We start from the raw sequence: 19,328 nt of genomic DNA on the forward strand, positions 1-19,328 counted from the left end.
AAAAAAAAAAAAAAAAAAAAAAAAAAAAAAAAACATCCAACCCGAACAAAAGGGCCATCAGAACGTGCGCTTGTTCGTCGCTGAGAGGAAACGAATATGTGTATGTGTAAGGGGAAAAAAAGGAAGGCAGGAATTTTGCAGGGCTTGGAGAACGCTCGCGTGGCTCGAGAGTCGACGACTTAACCTACTGGAGAATGGGAGGTTGTGATAGCCCTCGCGTCCTCTGCTTCCTCCCTTTCTTCAAAGGATCTCGATAGTATTTGGGGCTTCCTGTTTGCAAGTCGGGAGGACCGTATATCTCTACGAGGCGGGTTCGGCCTTGAATCCGGAGAGCACGCCGGTCGGCGACGGCTTTGCCCTCTTATCCTTCCGGTCCATCCTCGACGCGGCGTCCTGCCACGCCTGGCCGCTCCTTGCTCTCCTGAACGCCTCCCACCTCATCAGACCAAGGTGAGCACTCCGCACGTGGTCGATCAGCGACTGCTTGGTCGCGAACCGGCTCTCACATCCCATCGCGGCGGGGTCCCATGCTAGGGCGGTCCCGTCGTCGTCCGTCATCCGCGGGCTCCCGCCGACGTCTGTAGCATTGCACCTGAAGGGTTTGGGCGTCTCGCCCGTGTGCGTGGCGAGGTGCCGCTGGAGGTAGACGTTCTTTGTAAGGACCTTCTTGCACTGCGGACACGCGAACCGCTTTACGCCCGCCTTGGCCGCCCAGTCGTCGTCGAACGCGGCCGCGTGTGCGTCGCGGACGTGAAGCGCCAGCGTCTTCTCCGTCTCGAACATCTGCACCTTCCCGCCGTCGTCCATGCAGTGTGGGCACAGGAACTGACCCTTGTGTGCGCAGCCCATGTGCTTCGTCCGCCCGCCTTCGGTTGGGAAGCGGCGGGTACACCGCTTCCCGGTCACGAAGTCGTATCCCTGACATTGAAATGTTCCTTCTCCGTGCGTGTTCTTGATGTGGAGCTTGAGCGCGTCGACCGTGCCGAATGGGAGTGCACGCTTCTTCTCGTCAAGACACAGGTTACATCGCAGCCTGTGTGACTTGACATGCTCCACAAAGGCTTTCTCGTCTAGTGTGGGCTTATAGTTGCAATTGGGGTGCTCCATACATTGTAGCGCATGCTGCCCATGGTCTTTGCGATAGTGCCACCCGAGCAACATACTGGTCCCGATATCCTCGTTGTTAGCGACGAACTTGGAGCAATCACTGTGCTTGCAAACTTTGTACTGGCTTGCATGCTGCATTTCAAGATGTTGCCTGAACGAGGAAACATCGTTGAATTTGCCAGAACACGAACTGGGGCATTCAAATGGCGGCGTACTGGCTTCCGGCTTTGACTTTCGAGCACTCGACGGAGCTGAGGCGATTCTGAAGGCAGACTGGGAAGATAGTTTCTCATTATTGCTGTCGACGCTTCCCAACTTTAGTGTATTGGATATCTCAGGGTGCTGTTCGCAGAACTTCTCCATGAAGTTTTCCGAAAGATGTTTGGATTGGAGGGCTCGATATAAGGCCTCGCTATGCAATGTGAACGCTGGCTTTTTCTTGCTATGTAAACAGTCTGAATCTTCAGCCGTGACAGGAGTTTGAGCTTCAGGCGCAGAGCTGTTGCCCCGAGAAGATGATGCTGTGGAAAGTTCCGGGGTGGCAGCATGTGTGAGTGGCTGAGATGCTGCATCCGTGTCGTCTTCTTCTTCTTCTCCCAGTTCAAGTTCAAGTCTCCTGTTCTCCGACACGGCATTCCCACGGCCGAGGTCAATGTCAGACGTTGCAACAGATTCTTCCATTCTATACTCGGCCATCTTGGTCCCTGAGCGTGGATGTCTTGGTACCAGTCGACCCAAAGACGTCTGGCAGACTCCTTGGTTTCGTCGGACACCCATAGTCGGAAGCCCCAGATCAACGGTTTCGTAAATTGTAGAAACCGTATCTTCTCTCTGATCTACATGGCGGTCATTTCCGTCACTGTGTTCTGATGTGTCTCGTTAGCGCTTGTTCGGAAGGCTCTCCACCGGTTACGTGAAGGCTTGATTCTGACGGCGGGAAGGTGGCCATTGAGAGATCCACAAAGCATAGCCACAAGACTGCTTAGGATTCCAATCTGCCAATCTTTCACGTACCGTTCTTTAATCTCTTTGCCGCAACGTCATCATTGACTTGTGGCTCAACATCACGGCTCCTTTTCGACGTCCTGAAAGCCGTATTATCCATCTTACCAACATAGCTGGAAAGATCCGTGAGAACTAGAGAATGCTAGTGACCAATTACACAAGAATTAAGGGAGACGAGGAGCCTCAGTTGTGCTGTCGTATGACGACTGCGTTCGAGGAAAAATAGGGCGAACACTAAAAAAAAAAGTTTGGGGTGCAGTCTAGAAAAGCGGCGCCAAGATTTCGACCAGCCCTTGCCGTTTTCTAAGTGGGTCTTTCCCTTACCCCGTGCGCAGCCGCGGCCGCCTTTTCGACTTTTTCCTGTATGCGAGCGCGTCGATTCACGTCGTCGTCGCAGCACGCATCTCGTTCACGCTTTGTCACCCTACCATTAGAACTTCTCTCATCACTTCGAAATGTCTGACGATGAGTACGGCGGCGGCCCAGGCGATGACTACGAGTAATGCTCTCTCCTCAGAACCGTTGATCTGCTCGTGTGGTCGACTAACATGGCATGATCTCCCATAGTGAGCCAACGTACGATGAGCCCGAGGAGCCCGACTACGATGAGCCTGATGAGGTAGAAGACGTCGGCGGAGGCGCCGATGAAGAGACTCGCGACGCAGAGAACATCATAGCGAGCGGCGATGCAGCGGCGGCGGCACGGGCGGCGGAAGAAGCCAAGAAGAAAAGTAAAAATACGGTAGCGAGCGAGAAAGAAAAGATGATCCCGAGAGAGGAGCGAAAGACGACACCGTACATGACTAAGTACGAGAGGGCGAGGGTGTTGGGAACTAGAGCGCTGCAGATCAGGTACGGCTCCACGAGCTTCGGATTGTCGTCTTGCGTGGGAGTACGGGCGCTGACAAATCAAACAGCATGAATGCACCGGTGCTTGTTGATCTCGAGGGCGAGACAGATCCGCTAGCCATCGCATTGAAAGAGCTCAGAGAGAAGAAGATTCCTCTTGTGATCAGGCGCTACTTGCCTGACGGATGGTACTGTCCGAACTCTGCCTACTTGGCGTTGAAGCAAGGCTAATATACATACAGGTACGAGGACTGGACGTGCGAGGAGCTTTTATAAAAGAAAAATGGCGAAACAAGTGCAATCTCCTCATGAGCTTAGCATCGGCGTTTTTGGGCTGTCCGGCCAGGAATATCATTAACGGAGAGTTAGGGAAGCACGTCATTGACAAGAGTTCGCTACCTAAAACAAGGAGAGACTACAGCATTAAGCTACGTAGCCGTTGCATGTAGGACACAACGGGCGAATACGTGCAGCCTCGTTCTGCGGTTTCCACTTGTCGGCCAACAATGTATTAGCGTTTTTAAACAGCAGAAGATTCAAACAAACACGGATTTTCTAACGCTGAAAGTTGAGCAACATGACAGTCCCCAGTTGAATCAAGAGTTCACTGAGCACATGCATCTTTCAAAGAGAATGGCACAGCAAAAGACGAGGAGCTTGGGATCTACAGTTGATTTTACTCTTCCGTTGGACAAATTGCTTGCCACGCTATTCATGTCCCTAGTCTCAAATATGCACAAGAAGTTGTCTGCACAGCATAGCATTACTCACAGCTTGCCGTCTCTGCTTCTAGATCGATTAGTTCCACATCTCTTTCCCGTCCGCCAAAGGAAGGGGCTTGAAGCCTGCGGAAGGTGCGGACAAAAGCGACTTACTATTTCAGCAGATACTTCGCCGCGTGCTCGATGTGGTCCTCGGCAAATGACGAGATGAAGTAGTAGCTGTGATCATAGTCTGGCTGATATCTGATCGTGACGTTCTGGCCCGCCTTCTTGGCGGCCGCTTCAAAGTTCTCCGGCAGCAGCTGACCTTGCTTGTAAAAGTTGTCGCCCGTGCCCACGTCGATCAGGATGTCTAGCTTGTCGCCGGAGTACTTGGCCACCAGCTCTGTCGCGTCGTGTTCGGCCCACTTGGCCTTGTTATCCTCGCCAAAGTAGCCCTTGAACGCCTTCTCGCCCCAGGGGCACTTGGACGGGTTGCAGATGGGCGCAAACGCCGACACGCTCTTGTACATGCCTGGGTTCTTCAGGAACAACGTCAGGGCGCCGTGGCCGCCCATGGAGTGGCCCGTGATGCTGACGCGGCTGCCGTCCAGCTTGTCACCGAACTGAGCGAACAGCGCCTTGGGCAGCTCGTCCGTAATGTATGAGTACATCTTGTAGCCGCCACTCCACGGCTCCTTGGTCGCGTCGACGTAGAAGCCCGCCCCGGTGCCGAAGTCGTAGCTGTCGTCCTCGCCCGCGATCTTGAGGCCGCGGGGAGACGTGTCCGGATACACGATGGCGATGCCCTTTTTCGCCGCGTGGGCCTGGAACCCGCCCTTCTCGGAGCAGTTGTCGCCGGTGCAGGTCAGGCCCGAGAGATAGAAGAGCACGGGGACGGGGCCCTTGGAAGCCTGCGGCGGGAAGAACAGGTTCAACGCCATGTCGCAATTCGTCGTCTTCGCGGGATGCTTGAGTTTGAGAAGCTGCCCGCCGAAGTTGGCGATCGTCGCCGTCGTTTCGAACGACATGTTTGATGAGTCGTGCTTGTGGACTGATCGAGTGTGTGGCCGATGAAGAGAACGAAGGAGCAATGATCTCTACGCCGCAGCCCTGCGCTTTGGAAAATGTGTGCTGGGAGTGGGCTGTCGGGTTATGGGAATTTGTTTGGTGTTTCACCGTTTGGGCGAAGCTGCGTCCATTTAAAAATGACGTTCATGGCTAGTCGTAAGCTAATGCTGTGGGGCAATCCTATGGAGGGGTAATTGCGCCCAACATGGCAAAGCATTCCTACGCACGACGCAGGAACCCACCGTCTTTTCGCGGTGCACGACAGCCCAGAGCGTCATCGTTGCCATTACGAATCCCCGAAGGAAATCTAGGATGTGATGCTCTTCGCTTGACGTGGCATAGAATCAAGCATGTGGACATGGCTGCAAAAATATCGAAAGATGGCAATACGCGAATTGCAATGCGCATTTGTTCAGGCTACGTACGTACAACTCCATGTATAAAGCAAGAACGTTTCGCAACTGGGGCGGGATCAAAAATCCCCCGAAGCCTAGATGAGGCAGCTCCTCCCTTACGGACACCCGAAAAAAAAGAGGTTAGAGTCTATGCGGTCGTACAGGAGAAGAAAAAGATGAACGAACTCGAATCCCCGTCGTCATACATAGGTAGCTTCTTTGGATCAATAATTTTTTTTCTTCTTGTAATATTCATTCGTTCGTTCGCATGCACCGGGAAGCAAAGTCGTCATACTACTCGTAGTAATTCTGGTGTCGGGTATTTTATATCTGTTCGTGGGCCTCCCTCATATTCACACCCAATTTCGTTTCTCCTAGTGAGGCCGTAGTCTCATCTTCAATGCATTGCCATTGTCTCCACTGCGTCGAAGACTCTCTGGCAAGAAAGGTTTAGCATTGAATTAATAAAATGCAGCGCTCATGACTTGGACAGTGGGTCAACCTCTTCAATTTGCTGCCTGCTTGGATCATTTCTCCGCATAATGCTCTCAACAGGACCAAGCAATCGCTGGAATCCATCCTTGCCCAGGGTCGCAACTTTCACCTCAGTTTTCGCGACTACGGTGGCGGCTCGTGGTGCGTCGTTCAGTAGCGCCAACTCGCCGAAATAATCGCCCTTCTTATATGTTTTGAGAACGGTGTTGCCCTCGGACTTCTTAAAGACGTCGGCTTCGCCGGACTCCAGGATAAAGAAGGATTCGCCCGGGTCGCCTTCTCTGATGATCGTCTCACCAGCAGCGTACTTCTGCGTCTCAAGCGCATCGGCAATCTTGCTTCGCTCATAGGGTTTCAGGCTAGCGAGGAGGGGTACCTCCTCCAAGAAGGACTCGTACATCCTGCGACGCTGGAATGCGGAGTCCATAAGGATACGACGGAAGGTGACACGATCCAGTGCCCAGAGCATACCAGGTTCCGTACTGATCACGGTTGCCGCGCGAGGGGCGTTGTACATGAGCGCAAGCTCGCCAAACGAATTTCCCGGACCACACGAGGCAACCTTCTCGCCCATGCCGTCAGGTCCAGGCTCAAGACGCCCAGACTTGTTGACAAAAATATCGAAATTACCCTTTTCGACGATGTAGAAGAAATCGCCCGTATCTCCTTGTTGAATGACCTTGATGCCTTTGGCAGGAATGGGTTTCTCCTGCAAGGCGCCCAGCACTAGCGCGGCCTGGTCATCGTCTAGGTGGGAGAACAAAAAGTTGGACTTGACGGCTTTATACAAGCGCTCTCTCTGCTCGCTTGACTTTTCGTGCTGTGGCGGCTTCCAATTCTCGTCACTAGCGGCGGGCGCGAGCGACTCGGCGGACACAGAGGTGCGTCGGTTCAGGTTGTAATTGTTGGGGAGGTTCTTGGGCTCGCCGGACTCGATGGACTCGCCGAAGCCGCCAAAATTGCCAAAAGTGCTCGACGAGGCGGCTGGTGGCTGGCTGCTGGAGGACATGGCAGTTCGAGAGAAATGGGAGGAGGTGGGAGAACCGACAGGATCGTTTTCGTCCTCCTCCTGCACCGCGTGCATTACAGTTGATGAAGGTTGGAACGGCGAAGTGGTGCCTGGGAATGTACTTGCCATTGTGGCGGTAGGAGTGGGCGGGTTGTGCTTATGAGGGTGGGTAGGTGCGGCGGTCGCAGAGGAGATGAAGACAAATTCCGGAGACAATTCGACAGACGAGAGTGGAGTTTGGGTTGAGAATGAGAATGAGAGTGAGAATGTGAGCCGGAGCGGATGGTGGTGGTGATGCAGGATGTGTAGTCGGAGCACAAGGGGAAGCAGCAATGAGGCGATCCTGCGCTTTCCTGATCCCGCCGGAGGGAGGGGGGAGTGGACTAGAGGGAAGGTGCGTGGATAAGGTCTTAGTGCGCAGGGTCAAGGATCGCTCAGTGGCGAATCGGCAAAGGAAGAAGTGTGCGCAGAATTGGAGATGATGTGAGGGATCTGCTCGAAGATTATGCTGGATCAGGATGCGTAGGAACGATGCGAACGATTGGGAAGTTGGTCAGTCGAAGAAGTCATTTCAGAGGCGCGAGAGGGGTGAGGGCGAGCTTTAAAGCTTGGACCAAGCAGGCCAGTGTGGGGTACTCAGCGTGTAGTGCTTGATGATGTACCACAGCCAGCACCACACACAGAACGGCCACTCTGCACCCGTCCCACGGACCTTACCGCTCGCTGTGCTGCTCTTCCTCTCGTGTAGATCACAAGCTAGGCCCAATCGTCCTTAAGGCTCCAGCACACCGTCAGCCTTCGTCGCAACGTCCAGATGACGTCCGTTGTTGCACAGCGAGCCCACGGCTCGTGTCTGCCTGGCCCTCATGTGGTTCGAGCATGCTGCATCATTGCAGCATATTTCCAAGGCAATGAGGGAGATGGAGAAAAACAAGACAAAGGAGAAAGAGAAGATATGCTCTCCACGACAGAGCGGCGACAGTGCACAGCCAGCCTCAGAAGCTTTAGGCATGAGCAAAGGCACGCGTACATTTCGTCCAACCGGCGACGGCACTGGTCCCCAACGCAGAGCTTAGAACGAGGCAAGATTAAGTACGTCTAGTGCACCACGTTCATTCTCTGGGACTGTGAGCTGTCTTTGTCAGAGAAAAATGGGCGACCGATAAGTGGCTAAACCCCTCCCCGCATCTGGCGCCAATCGAAGACCCAGCCAACGTTCTGTGCCCTCCCGCTTCTAGAAAAGGCTTCTCGTCCTCTTCTAGAGTCCTTCCAGAACGTTTAATGCTCACACGAGAAATCAGAGGCAGAATCAAACGTCCGTGATCTGGCTCTCACTTCTGCGCGAGATCAGCCCGGAGATCACAACTTTGACCTTCTCATAGAGCTTGGAAACATGGCCTGTGGTTCGCTGAAGGGGGGACGGCCTCAAGTGCTGAGTGCGCAGCTAGCAATCGTCATCGTCATAGCTCGCTGGGAGGCGTCCAAAGAAAATTTACAAAGAGGTATCCTCTACCCCTCATACTACCCCCTGTGCGTCAGTGATTTAGGAATACCCTGAGACCAGTCGTCCAACCAATCCATTGCTTTTCACTCGAACAGGACCTTTCGCGACCCTTTTCAAGGTCGCGCAGCGTGGTTGGTTCACCTACATAGCCCAAGGTTAACCTTGTTTGCAAGGAAACCCATCAACGCACTGTTTGAGATTTCGAACAAGGGAAACGACCATCCATATTGGCACAATGCGTGAGATTACAATGGTATCGTCGCGAAGACAAAAAAGAGAAAAGTGTCATCGAGGATGCGCTTGACAATACGAACGTCACTGGACCACAGTTGCTGCCAATGTAGCCAATCACAGCCTTATCATTCCTGTTAGTCATGTCACGTGAACACGCTTCGTCTCTCGCGTTGACTCAGGACACGCTTGTCTTAAACCCGCCGTGTTTCTTCCGTTTTCTATGTCTAGAGATTTTCTCCTGTTCGACTGCACGGTCAATTTCCTGTTTATCTAGACTACGCAACACGCTAAAGGACGTATACAATGCCACCAACACGCACGAAAAAAGTCACGCCCTTTCAGGAGCGTGTCTACGCTCTGCTTAAGCAGATCCCTGAAGGCAAAGTCACTTCCTATGCGGCTATGGCCAGGGCCCTCAAGTCTTCGCCACGGGCTGTCGGCGGTGCGAACAGGAACAATCCTTTCGCGCCGGAAGTGCCATGCCACCGATGTATTGCTGCTTCTGGGGTATGTGTTGATTGTGCAACAAACGCAGCTTTAATTTGACTTGACTGTGCTAACGGTATTGGCCTTACCGTAGTACATTGGTGGATTCCAGGGCGACTGGCAGAAGGCACCTTCTGGCCAGAACTGCGAGAAGAAGCTGCAGCTGCTGAAGAGCGAGGGCGTGGAGTTCACAGCGGACGGTATGCTCAAAGATAAGAGCCGTTGGTGGGATGACTTCAAGGTATGAAGGAAACGAGAATCTTTTTGTAGCTATGTTGTTGCTGCCTACCTTGAACGCCGTTTCAAGGACTGATCTTTTTCCCTCGCGGCTTCAGGGTATGATATAACAGGAGCGAGGTGGAAAAAAAGGGGGGGAATCATATATACATCGCATAGCATCGGCGTTCCAGGTCGCAAACTGCCAATCAAATGAGAATATGAAACCAGCTTGATCCAAGTCTAGTTCCTCAGCCTGACCGTGTGACGCTATTCATTCCTGATCCGCATCTTAAATTCTGTGGTTGGACATCGCCCTCTACTGCTTGTGAGGATAAACCGTCGCAATAAAAAAAAGGCAAGCATCTTACCCAGGAGTGCCGGGAAAATCAGTCTGTACGCAACATCCAGATCCACAAGTCAGTTGGCGCCGGTGAACACGATCTTGCCGTTCGGAAAGATGAGCAGACGTAAGTTCGGCCGCATCATCTTGTATACGCATCCAGCAAACGTCTCAGGATAGTAGCTCGCGAAGCGAATGTAGCGCAGGGTGAAGCCATCGAGTGGTACAAAATCCTTCTGCCGAACGATGCCATGCTTCCTGTCCCCATTCTGCGCGGGGGACTTGCGACAGCGCCGCCCGCACTGGCGACAAATGTTGCACACCTGGAAGCCGTCGAACCGTGGAGTATACCCAACCTTTTTCACGATGCGTACGTGCTTGCGGGCCGCGAGTCTGGAGTCGTCGACGGACTTTGCGCCCATCACGACGCAGTTGCCGTTGGAGACGATGAGGCGCGTCGTCTTGGGCTCGCGGATGCGCACGCCGGCGGCCGCGAACCGTTTTGGAATGTACTCGCAGTTGCGGGCGTGCTGCGCGAAGAGCGTCAGGTCAATGTGACAGGACATGTTGAAGGTGGACACGACGTTTCTGAAGACGTGGCCATAGATTGCGGTCTGGAACGGGCATGTCCAACCCGATCTTCCGAGAAGTTAGACACCACCGCGACGTCTCGCGGCGGCCGCGGCGAGTCTTGCTCAGCGACCGCGGCTGCGATTCGGTTCAGGTTTTCCCCGATCATGCCGCCCCGTGGATGATTCAACTCCCTCCCTGCTGCTTAAAGAGAGTCGAAATCGAGAGTGCCGAGGGAGAGTTGTCGCAAAGTACATGGTCGACCTGTGCAGGTCAAAGAGAGGTATTGTTCTATCATCTCTCCTTCAAGCTGACAATGGAGATATACTTTCCGTTCATTCAATGGCCTGTGGAAAAATGCCAAAATGTGAGAGTCCTGTCGCAAACGTCGTACCCTGCGTCGAATATATCAGGGCTCCTATGCTTCAGACCGAACTGCCCAACAAGCAAATCATGCCGGCAGTCGCAGAATTAAATGGGCGAGAATATTTCTAATTGTCTCGAATCGATGTTGCAAATCCACGTCCTCCAATCCATCGCGCCGTCGATGTAAGCAGGGCCGACGTATCTCCAGTGCTCTCCTTGTGGGCGAAACAACACGGGTAGTATACTGCTTGCTAGAAGAACAACAGAGTCTCCTATAGCAATTTCAGCTCGTGTAGTTCCAATCTTGCCGTCCGAAACAGAGAATATGACTGATCTCGCTAAGTTTGGCATGTTGAAGAAGTTTCTCTTGCGCTCGTCCGTTATGATTTCCTCTTCTACCTCTTTGAAGTTACACGCGCCGGACAAGAGGTTCAGATCTTGAAACCAATCCATCATTTTCGGAGCCTGCAACTCCCACGATTCTAGTTCCGTGGAAGGTCGTCCAAAGGATATCAACTTTAGAAACGACGTTGATTTGTGCTCGCCATTTGCATTTGGATTGGGTAATCTTGTGTTTAAATGGAAAAAGTCTTGCCACGATTGGAGACATTGTAGATCGAGAATAATAGATTCATTGTGTCCAGGCCATTTCTGCCCAATCTTATTGATGATGCCAAGTGTGCAGCCGCGGACACTCACCACTCCAGGCTTTGAATCTTGAATCGAACATAAATTTGGGTCTATGGGTAATGGTCGGATTTGTGAGCTTCGAAAATGGTACAAAATCGCATCCATGGCCTCGTATTCGCTCTCCTGTCGGTAGCTCGGATCAGACACCCAAGACGACAAGGACGATTGAAGATTCATCATGCCAACATCTAGGAGCGATGGCCAGAAATGTCCAAACGACGTGATGGTATTTCTGGTGAAGTCCTCATAGATCTTCTCTTTGCTCTCAAGATAGTTGACGCGAGGAAGACTAGACACAATACCTTCCAGGAGGCCGTACATTGCAAACAACTTGTCCTTTGGATCAGAAGCATTGTTCAGCTGGCTAGTGACAGGAGCGTATAGCAGAATTTCAACCTTGGATTCAATGTCCTGCTCAAAGTTAAAAGAGCATCTGTCCTTGAGATAAGTTTGGCGTATGTCAAGCAGTACATCACGAGCATTCCATCGCTGATGCCACTCGCGACATTCGTAAATTTCAACGACGTTAATCAACTGCAAAGGCCTTAGCCCGTCAATGCAAAATATAGAGAATCCCTTCAATTCTGCAGTGGCATGACCACACACTACTTTGACCTTAGTTGCTAACACATGCTCTTGGACCGTCCAAAGCCGAGTCGCCCAGCTATTCCCCATTACGCGTGCGTATTCCTCGGATGTCATGTTTCCAGCTGGTGGAGTTAGCTTAAACAATTTTAAAGACACGAAGTATGCCATTACCAAGGTTCAAAAGAACACGACTCAATCCTCGATTGCGCTTGATCTTTTTAGTTAAGCGCGCTGATCAAAGTACAACCCGCCAATATTTGAGACGAGCAAAGAAACGCGTGATGTTTTTTGATCCCTCACCAAGCCAGATTATGACACACTTCGCCTGCTGATGAATAGCACCCATAAGAGTGACCTGTTGTGATCTCTCCACGAGATCCTGCTGATTGATGCAAATAGCATCCACCCAGAGAGAGACTGGGTGTTTAGTACGTCGTAAATTTCCCATAGTCAAATCACAATTTGGTGTGATCATAATCACCTTGTCATCACATATCAATGGAAGGCTCCCCGTTTTGTCGGCCCCGCACGTAGGACAGGGCGTCGTAGCCTTGGCGGACGTTGATGCTTTTGTTGAACGAAAGATCTTCCAGTGTGCACTTCAAAGGAGGGCTGAAGACCTTACCAGGATAAAAATGAAGTATTCTCGTACTCTGGGAGGAGGGCAATGGAGTGTACACACATGGCTCCGACATGACGACCCAAGTTGTGAGGCTTTTGATCAACGATTGGCAAGTTCGAGATCGAGAAACTCATCAGCGCAGCCTGCAGGGTGAGCCACGAAAATCGTATCAAAGAGATCAAGACATCCATGTATAAATTCAATGCTACAAAGAGGGCACATTGTAAAGGCGCATGCTGAGTTAAGTTTGGGGGTTTCTTATAATGTTATATGCCTTGATCAGCCAAACAGAAGTCGAAGCATGTTTTGCTGGGTTAGTCTCATCGATGCCTCAGGCACAAAATGTAAACAACGCGGAACACAAACGATGATAGAACAAAGCAGCTCGTAAACTGTCGATAGAACCATGCGAAACGATAAAGCTACATGTTGGATCATACACTAATACAGAAATATACCATTGCGGGAGTTGATGGCACAATTGGTGCCCGTGGATCGGAGCATCCTCCAATCCCTCGACGATCCGACCTCTTGCACGAATGATATAATTCTCAGCATCAAATCCCTACTTTCAATTGACAAATTAGAACATTACGGACAGCATATAAAAGAGGATGTCAAAGCTCAGCGAGGACATACGAGAGCAAAGTCAGTACTTGCGACAACGAAGGTAACTGCAGCATCACGGGGAACGAAGGGGCACAATCGACAACTCACTGTTGTTGAAATCAAGCAAGAAGTAGGGTTAAATCCACAAGAGAAGGTTAATTTGGCATTTCACGTTGTAAATGCCTGTATCAAGGCCTTGTCAAGGCTTGCTAAGGAGCATGTACTAGCAAAAAGAGCAGCGCAAACGAAGGAAAACTCGGCGAAATCGAAAGGAGTCGCCAAAGGAAACCCACCGGATACCGCACTTAGGACAAAATCGCCGAATCCAAGGCAGCTCAGGGCCAGAGATGAAGTTTGCAAGCCCAAGAAGACAGCATCGCCAGCGTGGATCATCGCTGCATGTGCGTGCACCGCTTTGTCATTTTTACGAGCGCACTACACTGTCCGAGATGGCAAAGATTCCACGTATCAGGTCGAAAACGGCATTCTTGCAGTCGTCGGAAAGTGTGTTGATCTAGAATTAGCAGACATGGCACTGGATCAGCTACGTGCTCTAAAGGATCGACTTACAGAGCGTTCGAGCGGCAGATCTCAGGAGAAGCAGGTCATGAACCACAATGCCATTGACTACGTTGAGCTCATTAATCTCGATGTCAAATTCGAGGACATGACTCTAATCGCATTCGCCGTCAAATTGCAGCAGCATGCGTGGCAGATCCTTAATCTGGTAACTGATGTTTCCATCATTTCTACCACTCTGGAAGCCGTTCTTGACAATACATCAAATGAAGGGTGTTTCGGTCTACTGCGAAAATGGGCTATGCTACCTGGTAATGAAACCAAGGGGAGTCGTCAGCTCTCCATAATGTCTCGGCTACTGTTACAGCTATCGACTGTCTCTGGGTTGTCCTCAATGCACACGCTTGTCTTGCGTTGTTCAGCGTTTACACTGCAACTGCAAGCTTCAAGACTTGTTGGCGGCATATCTGATGACGAGGCGACGGACGTTGCTGCGAAACTTGGTCGATGCCTAGAATCATTCCGCAGGAGCTCGGATTGCGCCCCGAAGACAAAGCATACATTGGCCAATACAAAGGTTATGCCACTTATCAGCACCCTACAAGAGTATCCTGCATGCGAGTCGGAGCTTGCAGCTGTTTGCCATGCTCTCAGCCAAATAGAAGTCCTCGCGACTAATACTGCTCAGTCAGTGAAGCAATCTGGCGCGATGCCTGGATCAGAGATTTCAGCGATTAATGCAATTCGGCTCGCCGTGAATGCATTAAACTCCGATGATCGAGACAAGCTGTTAGAGCAAGCTGCCAATGCTTTACAGCAGACCTTGCCTACTGAAAAGACCTCAGCTGATCGTTTGTTGATCGAGGTGGTTAGTCTACGCAGAGCAATTCACAAGGCCGTGACAGACAAGAATGTATCCGGACATATGGGCCTCCATGTGGCCGCCTGTTGTCTAGTGTTTCTTCGGAATTACCTGGGATGCTCAACTAACGACGTCGAGCCGGATGCGGAAACAAAGGAAAGGAATCGGGTCGGAAAAAAGTTCATCAAGTCGTTCATCAACACGATCATATTATGCTGTTTGCAGTGTAATACTCCTGGATTGGAGGTCTTCTCCATTTTGGATGACTGCTGTAACTTTTTCTCAGATATTTGCGCAACAGATGCCTCTTTTGCCGAGGAGCGTCTCAACAGCGAATTGAGGCGCGAGAGCTCAATTTTTGTCACCATCTCCAAGCTCTGCCATCGAATATGGAATCAGCGCACAGCAGCTCACGGATCGTGTGATGATATTGCCATAATCGCTCTCAAGACAAGCATCAAATCCCTGGAGCGATGGACGAGAGAAGAAAAGGAAGCGGGCAGCTACTTTCAGGAACTCCGATATCTCATCGAAGCTCATCTGTCACGCGGAGATTTGAACGATGCCTTTCATGTTTTTCAAAGATTCGTGCGCGAATGCGACAGCTCCGGTATTTTAGAAGAATTGGTCAAATCTGCTACTCGCGAATCTCCTGCTCAGCTGCGAAACCAGGTTCCATATGGCACTTTAGTATTCCGATGTATACGTTCATTTATTGCAATAGCAACGAAATTGGACTTGGATGAGACCGAAATTAGTCATTCACAGCTCAACTTGGCCGCAGAATCTCGTGGTTTGCTATTAGAATGGCAGTTGGAGCACTTTGCGAACTACGCAACGCATCAACGATCCCTAAGTTCAAACTACGGACGGCTTGTGCGGTTCACATTTGAGCATCTACTGAAGATCTATGATCAGCAGATATTCCCTGTTAAAAGAGCGCGAGTCGCGATTGTTGCAGCACGCCTGTACTCAGTTGTACAAGACCTTTGCGATCCGAACGATCTTCTATCTCGCTGCGTAGCTCAGACATTACCTAGGAAATTTGCCTCTGACTGTCAGCTCACGAATCACTATTCATGTCTCAAAGCTACACTGCAAGCTGCTGTTGCTCTGTTGAATCCATACGCAGACGAGGCCATGGGGATCTTGCAGGGCTCAGTAGAGGCTTTCGATTCGCTAACCAGTGAGATTGAAGGTCTCGACGCCGCATATGGATGCATTGGGGACGTCGACGCATGGTGCCAACACGTCAACGCCATTGCAGATCTTTATGCCCTGCGAAGGGACTTTCGTATGGAAGCACGATGCATCGAGATTTTGCTTCGTATCCTCGCGTTGATGCCAGGGAGCCAGGAATTACGCTGCGAGATGCTGTGCCGGCTAGCTCGAGCATATATAGCACTGGGATATACCGGAAAGGCACGCCACGTTCTTGAAGTGGCCCATTTAGATCTATGTAACGCCCAAGTCTCCTCGACTACACACATTCGTTGGCATTTAACTGACGCCGAATGTTATGTCGTCGCTCATGAACACGATGCTTGCAGGCAAGCCATACAGAAGGCAATGGAACATTCAGTTCAGGGCGACGAAGAGAGCTTCATGAGCAGAACATTCGCACACCCGTCTTCGAATCTCAATGTCAAAGAGAGACGATTGGTAGCCCGAGCTGCATATACCAGCGGAATGCTTGAACTGGAGACTGGACAACTGGCTTCCGCCTTGCGCTTTTGTATGATTGCCAAGTGCATGCTCTTCAAGCTCTGGAGCTCGCTGGAACAGATCATGCCTCGTCATCTGACGAGCTCCACTGCGCCAGACGCGTGCTTGAGCAGCGATGACGCTTCAGCCATGGGTGATAGTCAACCGACTATCGTTACGCGCTCATACTCCCGCCTCGCCACTGTTCATCTTCGAGAATTAGTACCGGACTTGGTAGACATCGCAATGTTGGAATTGAAGATACATTCCTTCCGCGGTGCCTACCACGAGGCTTTTGCCGCGCTCAAACACGCAAACAAGATTTCAAATTACGTTGGTGCAGGAGTAGCCGCCCTGTGCGATATAGCAGCCGCAAATTTGTACTCAAGGAGCTTGCCTCTGAATAGCTTATCGGCACGCAAAGACAAGATTCATGAAGCGCGGACACGTATCGAAATGGTTGATGAGAGTCTTCTAAGTACAACCAATGCTACGGATCTATTAGCATTTGGTGTTGTCAAAGCCAGGCTATTGTATCTGGAAGAAGAGCCAGAAGACCAGCAGCTACAGTTGCAAAGTACAATGGAGCAGCTGAAGTCACTCCTGGCAGCACAAAAACATCATTCCATTCCAATGATGCTTGAGTCACAAACAAAGGACGATATTACTCTAGTAGAGCAGATGGCATCACTCCAGCTTGAAAAGCAGCCGAATACTGCAAGAACAAGGAAAGCTAAGACGGAAATCGCTAAGCCAGTAAAGAAGTCCTCGAACGCAAGGAGTAACTTGACATCCACGAGACAGGCTACACGTCCTGATCACAGCAGCTGTGTGCCCTTGGAAGAATGGCAAGCTGAACTTTTGCAGAGCTCTGCACTGGCATCATTGGATTACCATGTAGAGCCTGACATAGTAGCATTGTCCAAGTCTTTGGAAATTGCTAGGACAAAGGTGCACAGCAACAATGCGACTCTATCCCATAGCATCGCATCTGCATATTTACTTCTTCACCAAGCTTTCGAACAGATGTCTGCGGATATTACTTTCAACGCCGTGCATGAATCCATTGTTATTACTCCTGCCGCACAGAGGTTTAGCAACTGCACTACACAGCAAAAGCAAGCAGTTGTGCGGTCAAAAGGGACTCGCAGAACGAAAGAAACGAAGTCAGTGAAGACCATAGATGTAGGGGTCGAACCGGCAAAGCCCCCATTTATCACCTTTTTGCACGACGCCTACCAAACTTTGCAAGGTGCTTGGATAAGAAGCTGGTCAAAATCATCCGTGGCCAATACGCGGGAGCATAGCGAACTAGTATCTCGAGTCTCACTCACTGCTTCGGTCTGTACGCCTCAAAGGTCCATGGAGTGGACACATCCATTGATAAATGCTCTCTACAACGAGGCTCCGGGTATCCATATGCAGCGAGTAAATCAAACAATCGAGCATCCCCATGTTGAAAAGATCTCCAAAACAGACCTCTCGACTTGGCCAAGAATCGAGGCCGAAATTAATGGCCAAGTACATGAAACTTTAGACAAGGATGCATTTCAGAAGGAGTTTATTGACATCATTCCTAGCAATTGGAATGTTGTTTCTATGTCTCTCACAGACCAAAATAGTGCCATGAAGCTGGTCAGATATCGATCAAGACTGCCTCCGATCACTCTACGAATACCCTTTGCCCATCAAGAGTGCGAAGATCCCGACGAAGAAGTGCTCGACATGAGTACAGCTTATGAACGTCTCCGTACTATCATCAAGCAGCATGAATTCACTCCCATTGATGCAGAGATTGCCGATAGAGCTGAGTTCAAACGTAATTGGTGGCAGAAAAAACACGAGTTAGATGCTGATCTCCGCGTACTCTTGCAAGACGTTGAGGATCGATGGTTTTCAGCTGTCAAAGGTGCTTTCTCATCTCAGCGCTGTGATCCTGAAGCGTTATCAAATTTCCAAGCCCAGCTGCAAAATCTCCTCCGTCAACAATGCCCTGCTAAAAAGGGAAAAGGCAAAGGCACATCACCACCGCTATCTTGGAATCTTGAGACCCATGTTCTTGAGCTGTTTGTTGGTCTTGGAAACCCTAGCAATGTTGTTGAGTTGGCTAGCGAGGATGGACTAACAACGGAAGTAAGAGCTGAGACGACTGCAATGTGCAATGGCATTCATGATCTTGTGCGCTTAATTCTCGAAAATCTGCAGTTCAGCGGCGAAAGCATCGCGATAGACGAGGTGGACATCGATGAAATCATTGTTAAAGTCATTGATGCTCTCAAAGACTATTATGCTGCCATTTCTGAAGAGCAGAGCCCATATCAGCATACTGTTCTCGTTCTCGACAAGCAGTTGCATGGTTTTCCTTGGGAATCTCTGCCCTGTCTCCGGAACCAAAGCGTCTCACGGCTGCCCTCTCTTGCTGACTTGCGCGACCGTATCATAGCAGCCAGACTTGTCGGCACTGACCAGAGGCTCCAAGGCAAGATTGTCAGGCGCTCTTCGGGTGTTTCACTGCTGAATCCCTCCGGCGACCTACCAAAAACAGCACAGCGTTTCCAGCCATGGTTGAACAGATTACCTCCTACTTGGGTTCATCTCCGGAAATCTCCTGGCGATGAAGGTTGGCAAGAAATGCTTTCTGAGAATGATATCTTTCTATATGTAGGCCACGGGAGCACGGCGCAATATGTTCGTCCTCGAGTGGTCAAACGGTTGGGCTATCAAGAACTGGACGGGAGAGACATGAATTGCGCTGTTTCTTGGTTGATTGGTTGTAGTTCTGTGGCTCTTGAAGACCTGGGTGAATTTGAGCCGAACGGAATGGTCCTCAGCTACCTGAGTGCTGGAAGCCCGGCTGTCTTGGGTGCATTGTGGGACGTTGGTGATATAGATGCGGACCATTTAAGCATCACTGCGGCAGACTACTGGGGCTTGTGGGATGAATCGAACAAAGGACTAGATGCGAAAGTATTTCCGGCTCGGAAGAAAATCGGAGAAGAAAAGAAGGCATTAGGTCGACCTATGAGTATGTGCGAAGCCGTCTCTAGGAGCCGGGATGGATGTAAGCTGCCTTACTTGAATGGCGCTGCCTTTGTGGTATACGGTATACCTGTATTTTTGGGCTGAAACTGTGGAATTTTTGGTCCGACTTCTTCAGCATTTGGGAGGAGCGCTATACCCCTGAATTGATTTCTAATTCCACCTAGAGCTTTACAGCCGCACGGTCGGTCTTCGTCAGTTGCCTTCGTTTCTACTGTAGTTCTCAAGCAGAATTTGGCGACGGAATGCCACGAGCAGCCACGCAGTTGATCCTGAATTCGCCATTGTGTCTCATGTCAACGTAATTCACTTGTGCGAATAGTCCTGCGATGTCTCCAGTGTGC

General features: G+C 50.7%; 8 protein-coding genes across 8 annotated transcripts; 3 read left to right on the forward strand and 5 right to left on the reverse strand.

The window, feature by feature from the left end:
- Positions 1 to 25: 25 nt before the first annotated feature.
- PV09_08287 (uncharacterized protein) lies at positions 26 to 2,357 on the reverse strand. Its single transcript, XM_016362154.1, has 2 exons — positions 2,122 to 2,357; positions 26 to 1,973 (listed from the first exon to the last, which is right to left on the reverse strand). Exons 1-2 carry the CDS (start codon positions 2,210 to 2,212, stop codon positions 301 to 303), a joined length of 1,764 nt encoding a protein of 587 aa, XP_016209971.1. The 5' UTR covers positions 2,213 to 2,357; the 3' UTR covers positions 26 to 300.
- Positions 2,358 to 2,483: 126 nt separating this feature from the next.
- Positions 2,484 to 3,842, forward strand: PV09_08288 (uncharacterized protein). The gene is made up of 4 exons (XM_016362155.1): positions 2,484 to 2,611; positions 2,680 to 2,964; positions 3,030 to 3,149; positions 3,204 to 3,842. Exons 1-4 carry the CDS (start codon positions 2,568 to 2,570, stop codon positions 3,235 to 3,237), a joined length of 483 nt encoding a protein of 160 aa, XP_016209972.1. The 5' UTR covers positions 2,484 to 2,567; the 3' UTR covers positions 3,238 to 3,842.
- On the reverse strand, positions 3,334 to 4,910 carry PV09_08289 (S-formylglutathione hydrolase). Its single transcript, XM_016362156.1, has 2 exons — positions 3,837 to 4,910; positions 3,334 to 3,744 (listed from the first exon to the last, which is right to left on the reverse strand). Coding segments are annotated over exons 1-2 (858 nt in total). The 5' UTR covers positions 4,694 to 4,910; the 3' UTR covers positions 3,334 to 3,743.
- A 204-nt stretch (positions 4,911 to 5,114) lies between these two features.
- Positions 5,115 to 7,192, reverse strand: PV09_08290 (uncharacterized protein). Its single transcript, XM_016362157.1, has one exon. It carries the CDS (start codon positions 6,759 to 6,761, stop codon positions 5,607 to 5,609), a length of 1,155 nt encoding a protein of 384 aa, XP_016209974.1. The 5' UTR covers positions 6,762 to 7,192; the 3' UTR covers positions 5,115 to 5,606.
- A 1,386-nt stretch (positions 7,193 to 8,578) lies between these two features.
- PV09_08291 (uncharacterized protein) lies at positions 8,579 to 9,287 on the forward strand. The gene is made up of 2 exons (XM_016362158.1): positions 8,579 to 8,877; positions 8,951 to 9,287. Exons 1-2 carry the CDS (start codon positions 8,674 to 8,676, stop codon positions 9,101 to 9,103), a joined length of 357 nt encoding a protein of 118 aa, XP_016209975.1. The 5' UTR covers positions 8,579 to 8,673; the 3' UTR covers positions 9,104 to 9,287.
- Positions 9,288 to 9,492: 205 nt separating this feature from the next.
- On the reverse strand, positions 9,493 to 9,981 carry PV09_08292 (uncharacterized protein; the record flags this gene model as incomplete). Its single annotated transcript, XM_016362159.1, has 1 exon — positions 9,493 to 9,981. The coding sequence occupies one exon, from the start codon at positions 9,979 to 9,981 to the stop codon at positions 9,493 to 9,495; it is 489 nt and encodes a 162-aa protein (XP_016209976.1).
- A 475-nt stretch (positions 9,982 to 10,456) lies between these two features.
- Positions 10,457 to 11,743, reverse strand: PV09_08293 (uncharacterized protein; the record flags this gene model as incomplete). Its single annotated transcript, XM_016362160.1, has 1 exon — positions 10,457 to 11,743. One exon carries the CDS (start codon positions 11,741 to 11,743, stop codon positions 10,457 to 10,459), a length of 1,287 nt encoding a protein of 428 aa, XP_016209977.1.
- Positions 11,744 to 12,645: 902 nt separating this feature from the next.
- On the forward strand, positions 12,646 to 19,187 carry PV09_08294 (uncharacterized protein). Its single transcript, XM_016362161.1, has one exon. The coding sequence runs from the start codon at positions 12,724 to 12,726 to the stop codon at positions 19,069 to 19,071; it is 6,348 nt and encodes a 2,115-aa protein (XP_016209978.1). The 5' UTR covers positions 12,646 to 12,723; the 3' UTR covers positions 19,072 to 19,187.
- The last annotated feature ends 141 nt before the right edge of the window (positions 19,188 to 19,328 follow it).

This window comes from Verruconis gallopava (genome assembly GCF_000836295.1).
Source record: "Verruconis gallopava strain CBS 43764 unplaced genomic scaffold supercont1.39, whole genome shotgun sequence".
NCBI lineage: Eukaryota > Fungi > Ascomycota > Dothideomycetes > Venturiales > Sympoventuriaceae > Verruconis > Verruconis gallopava.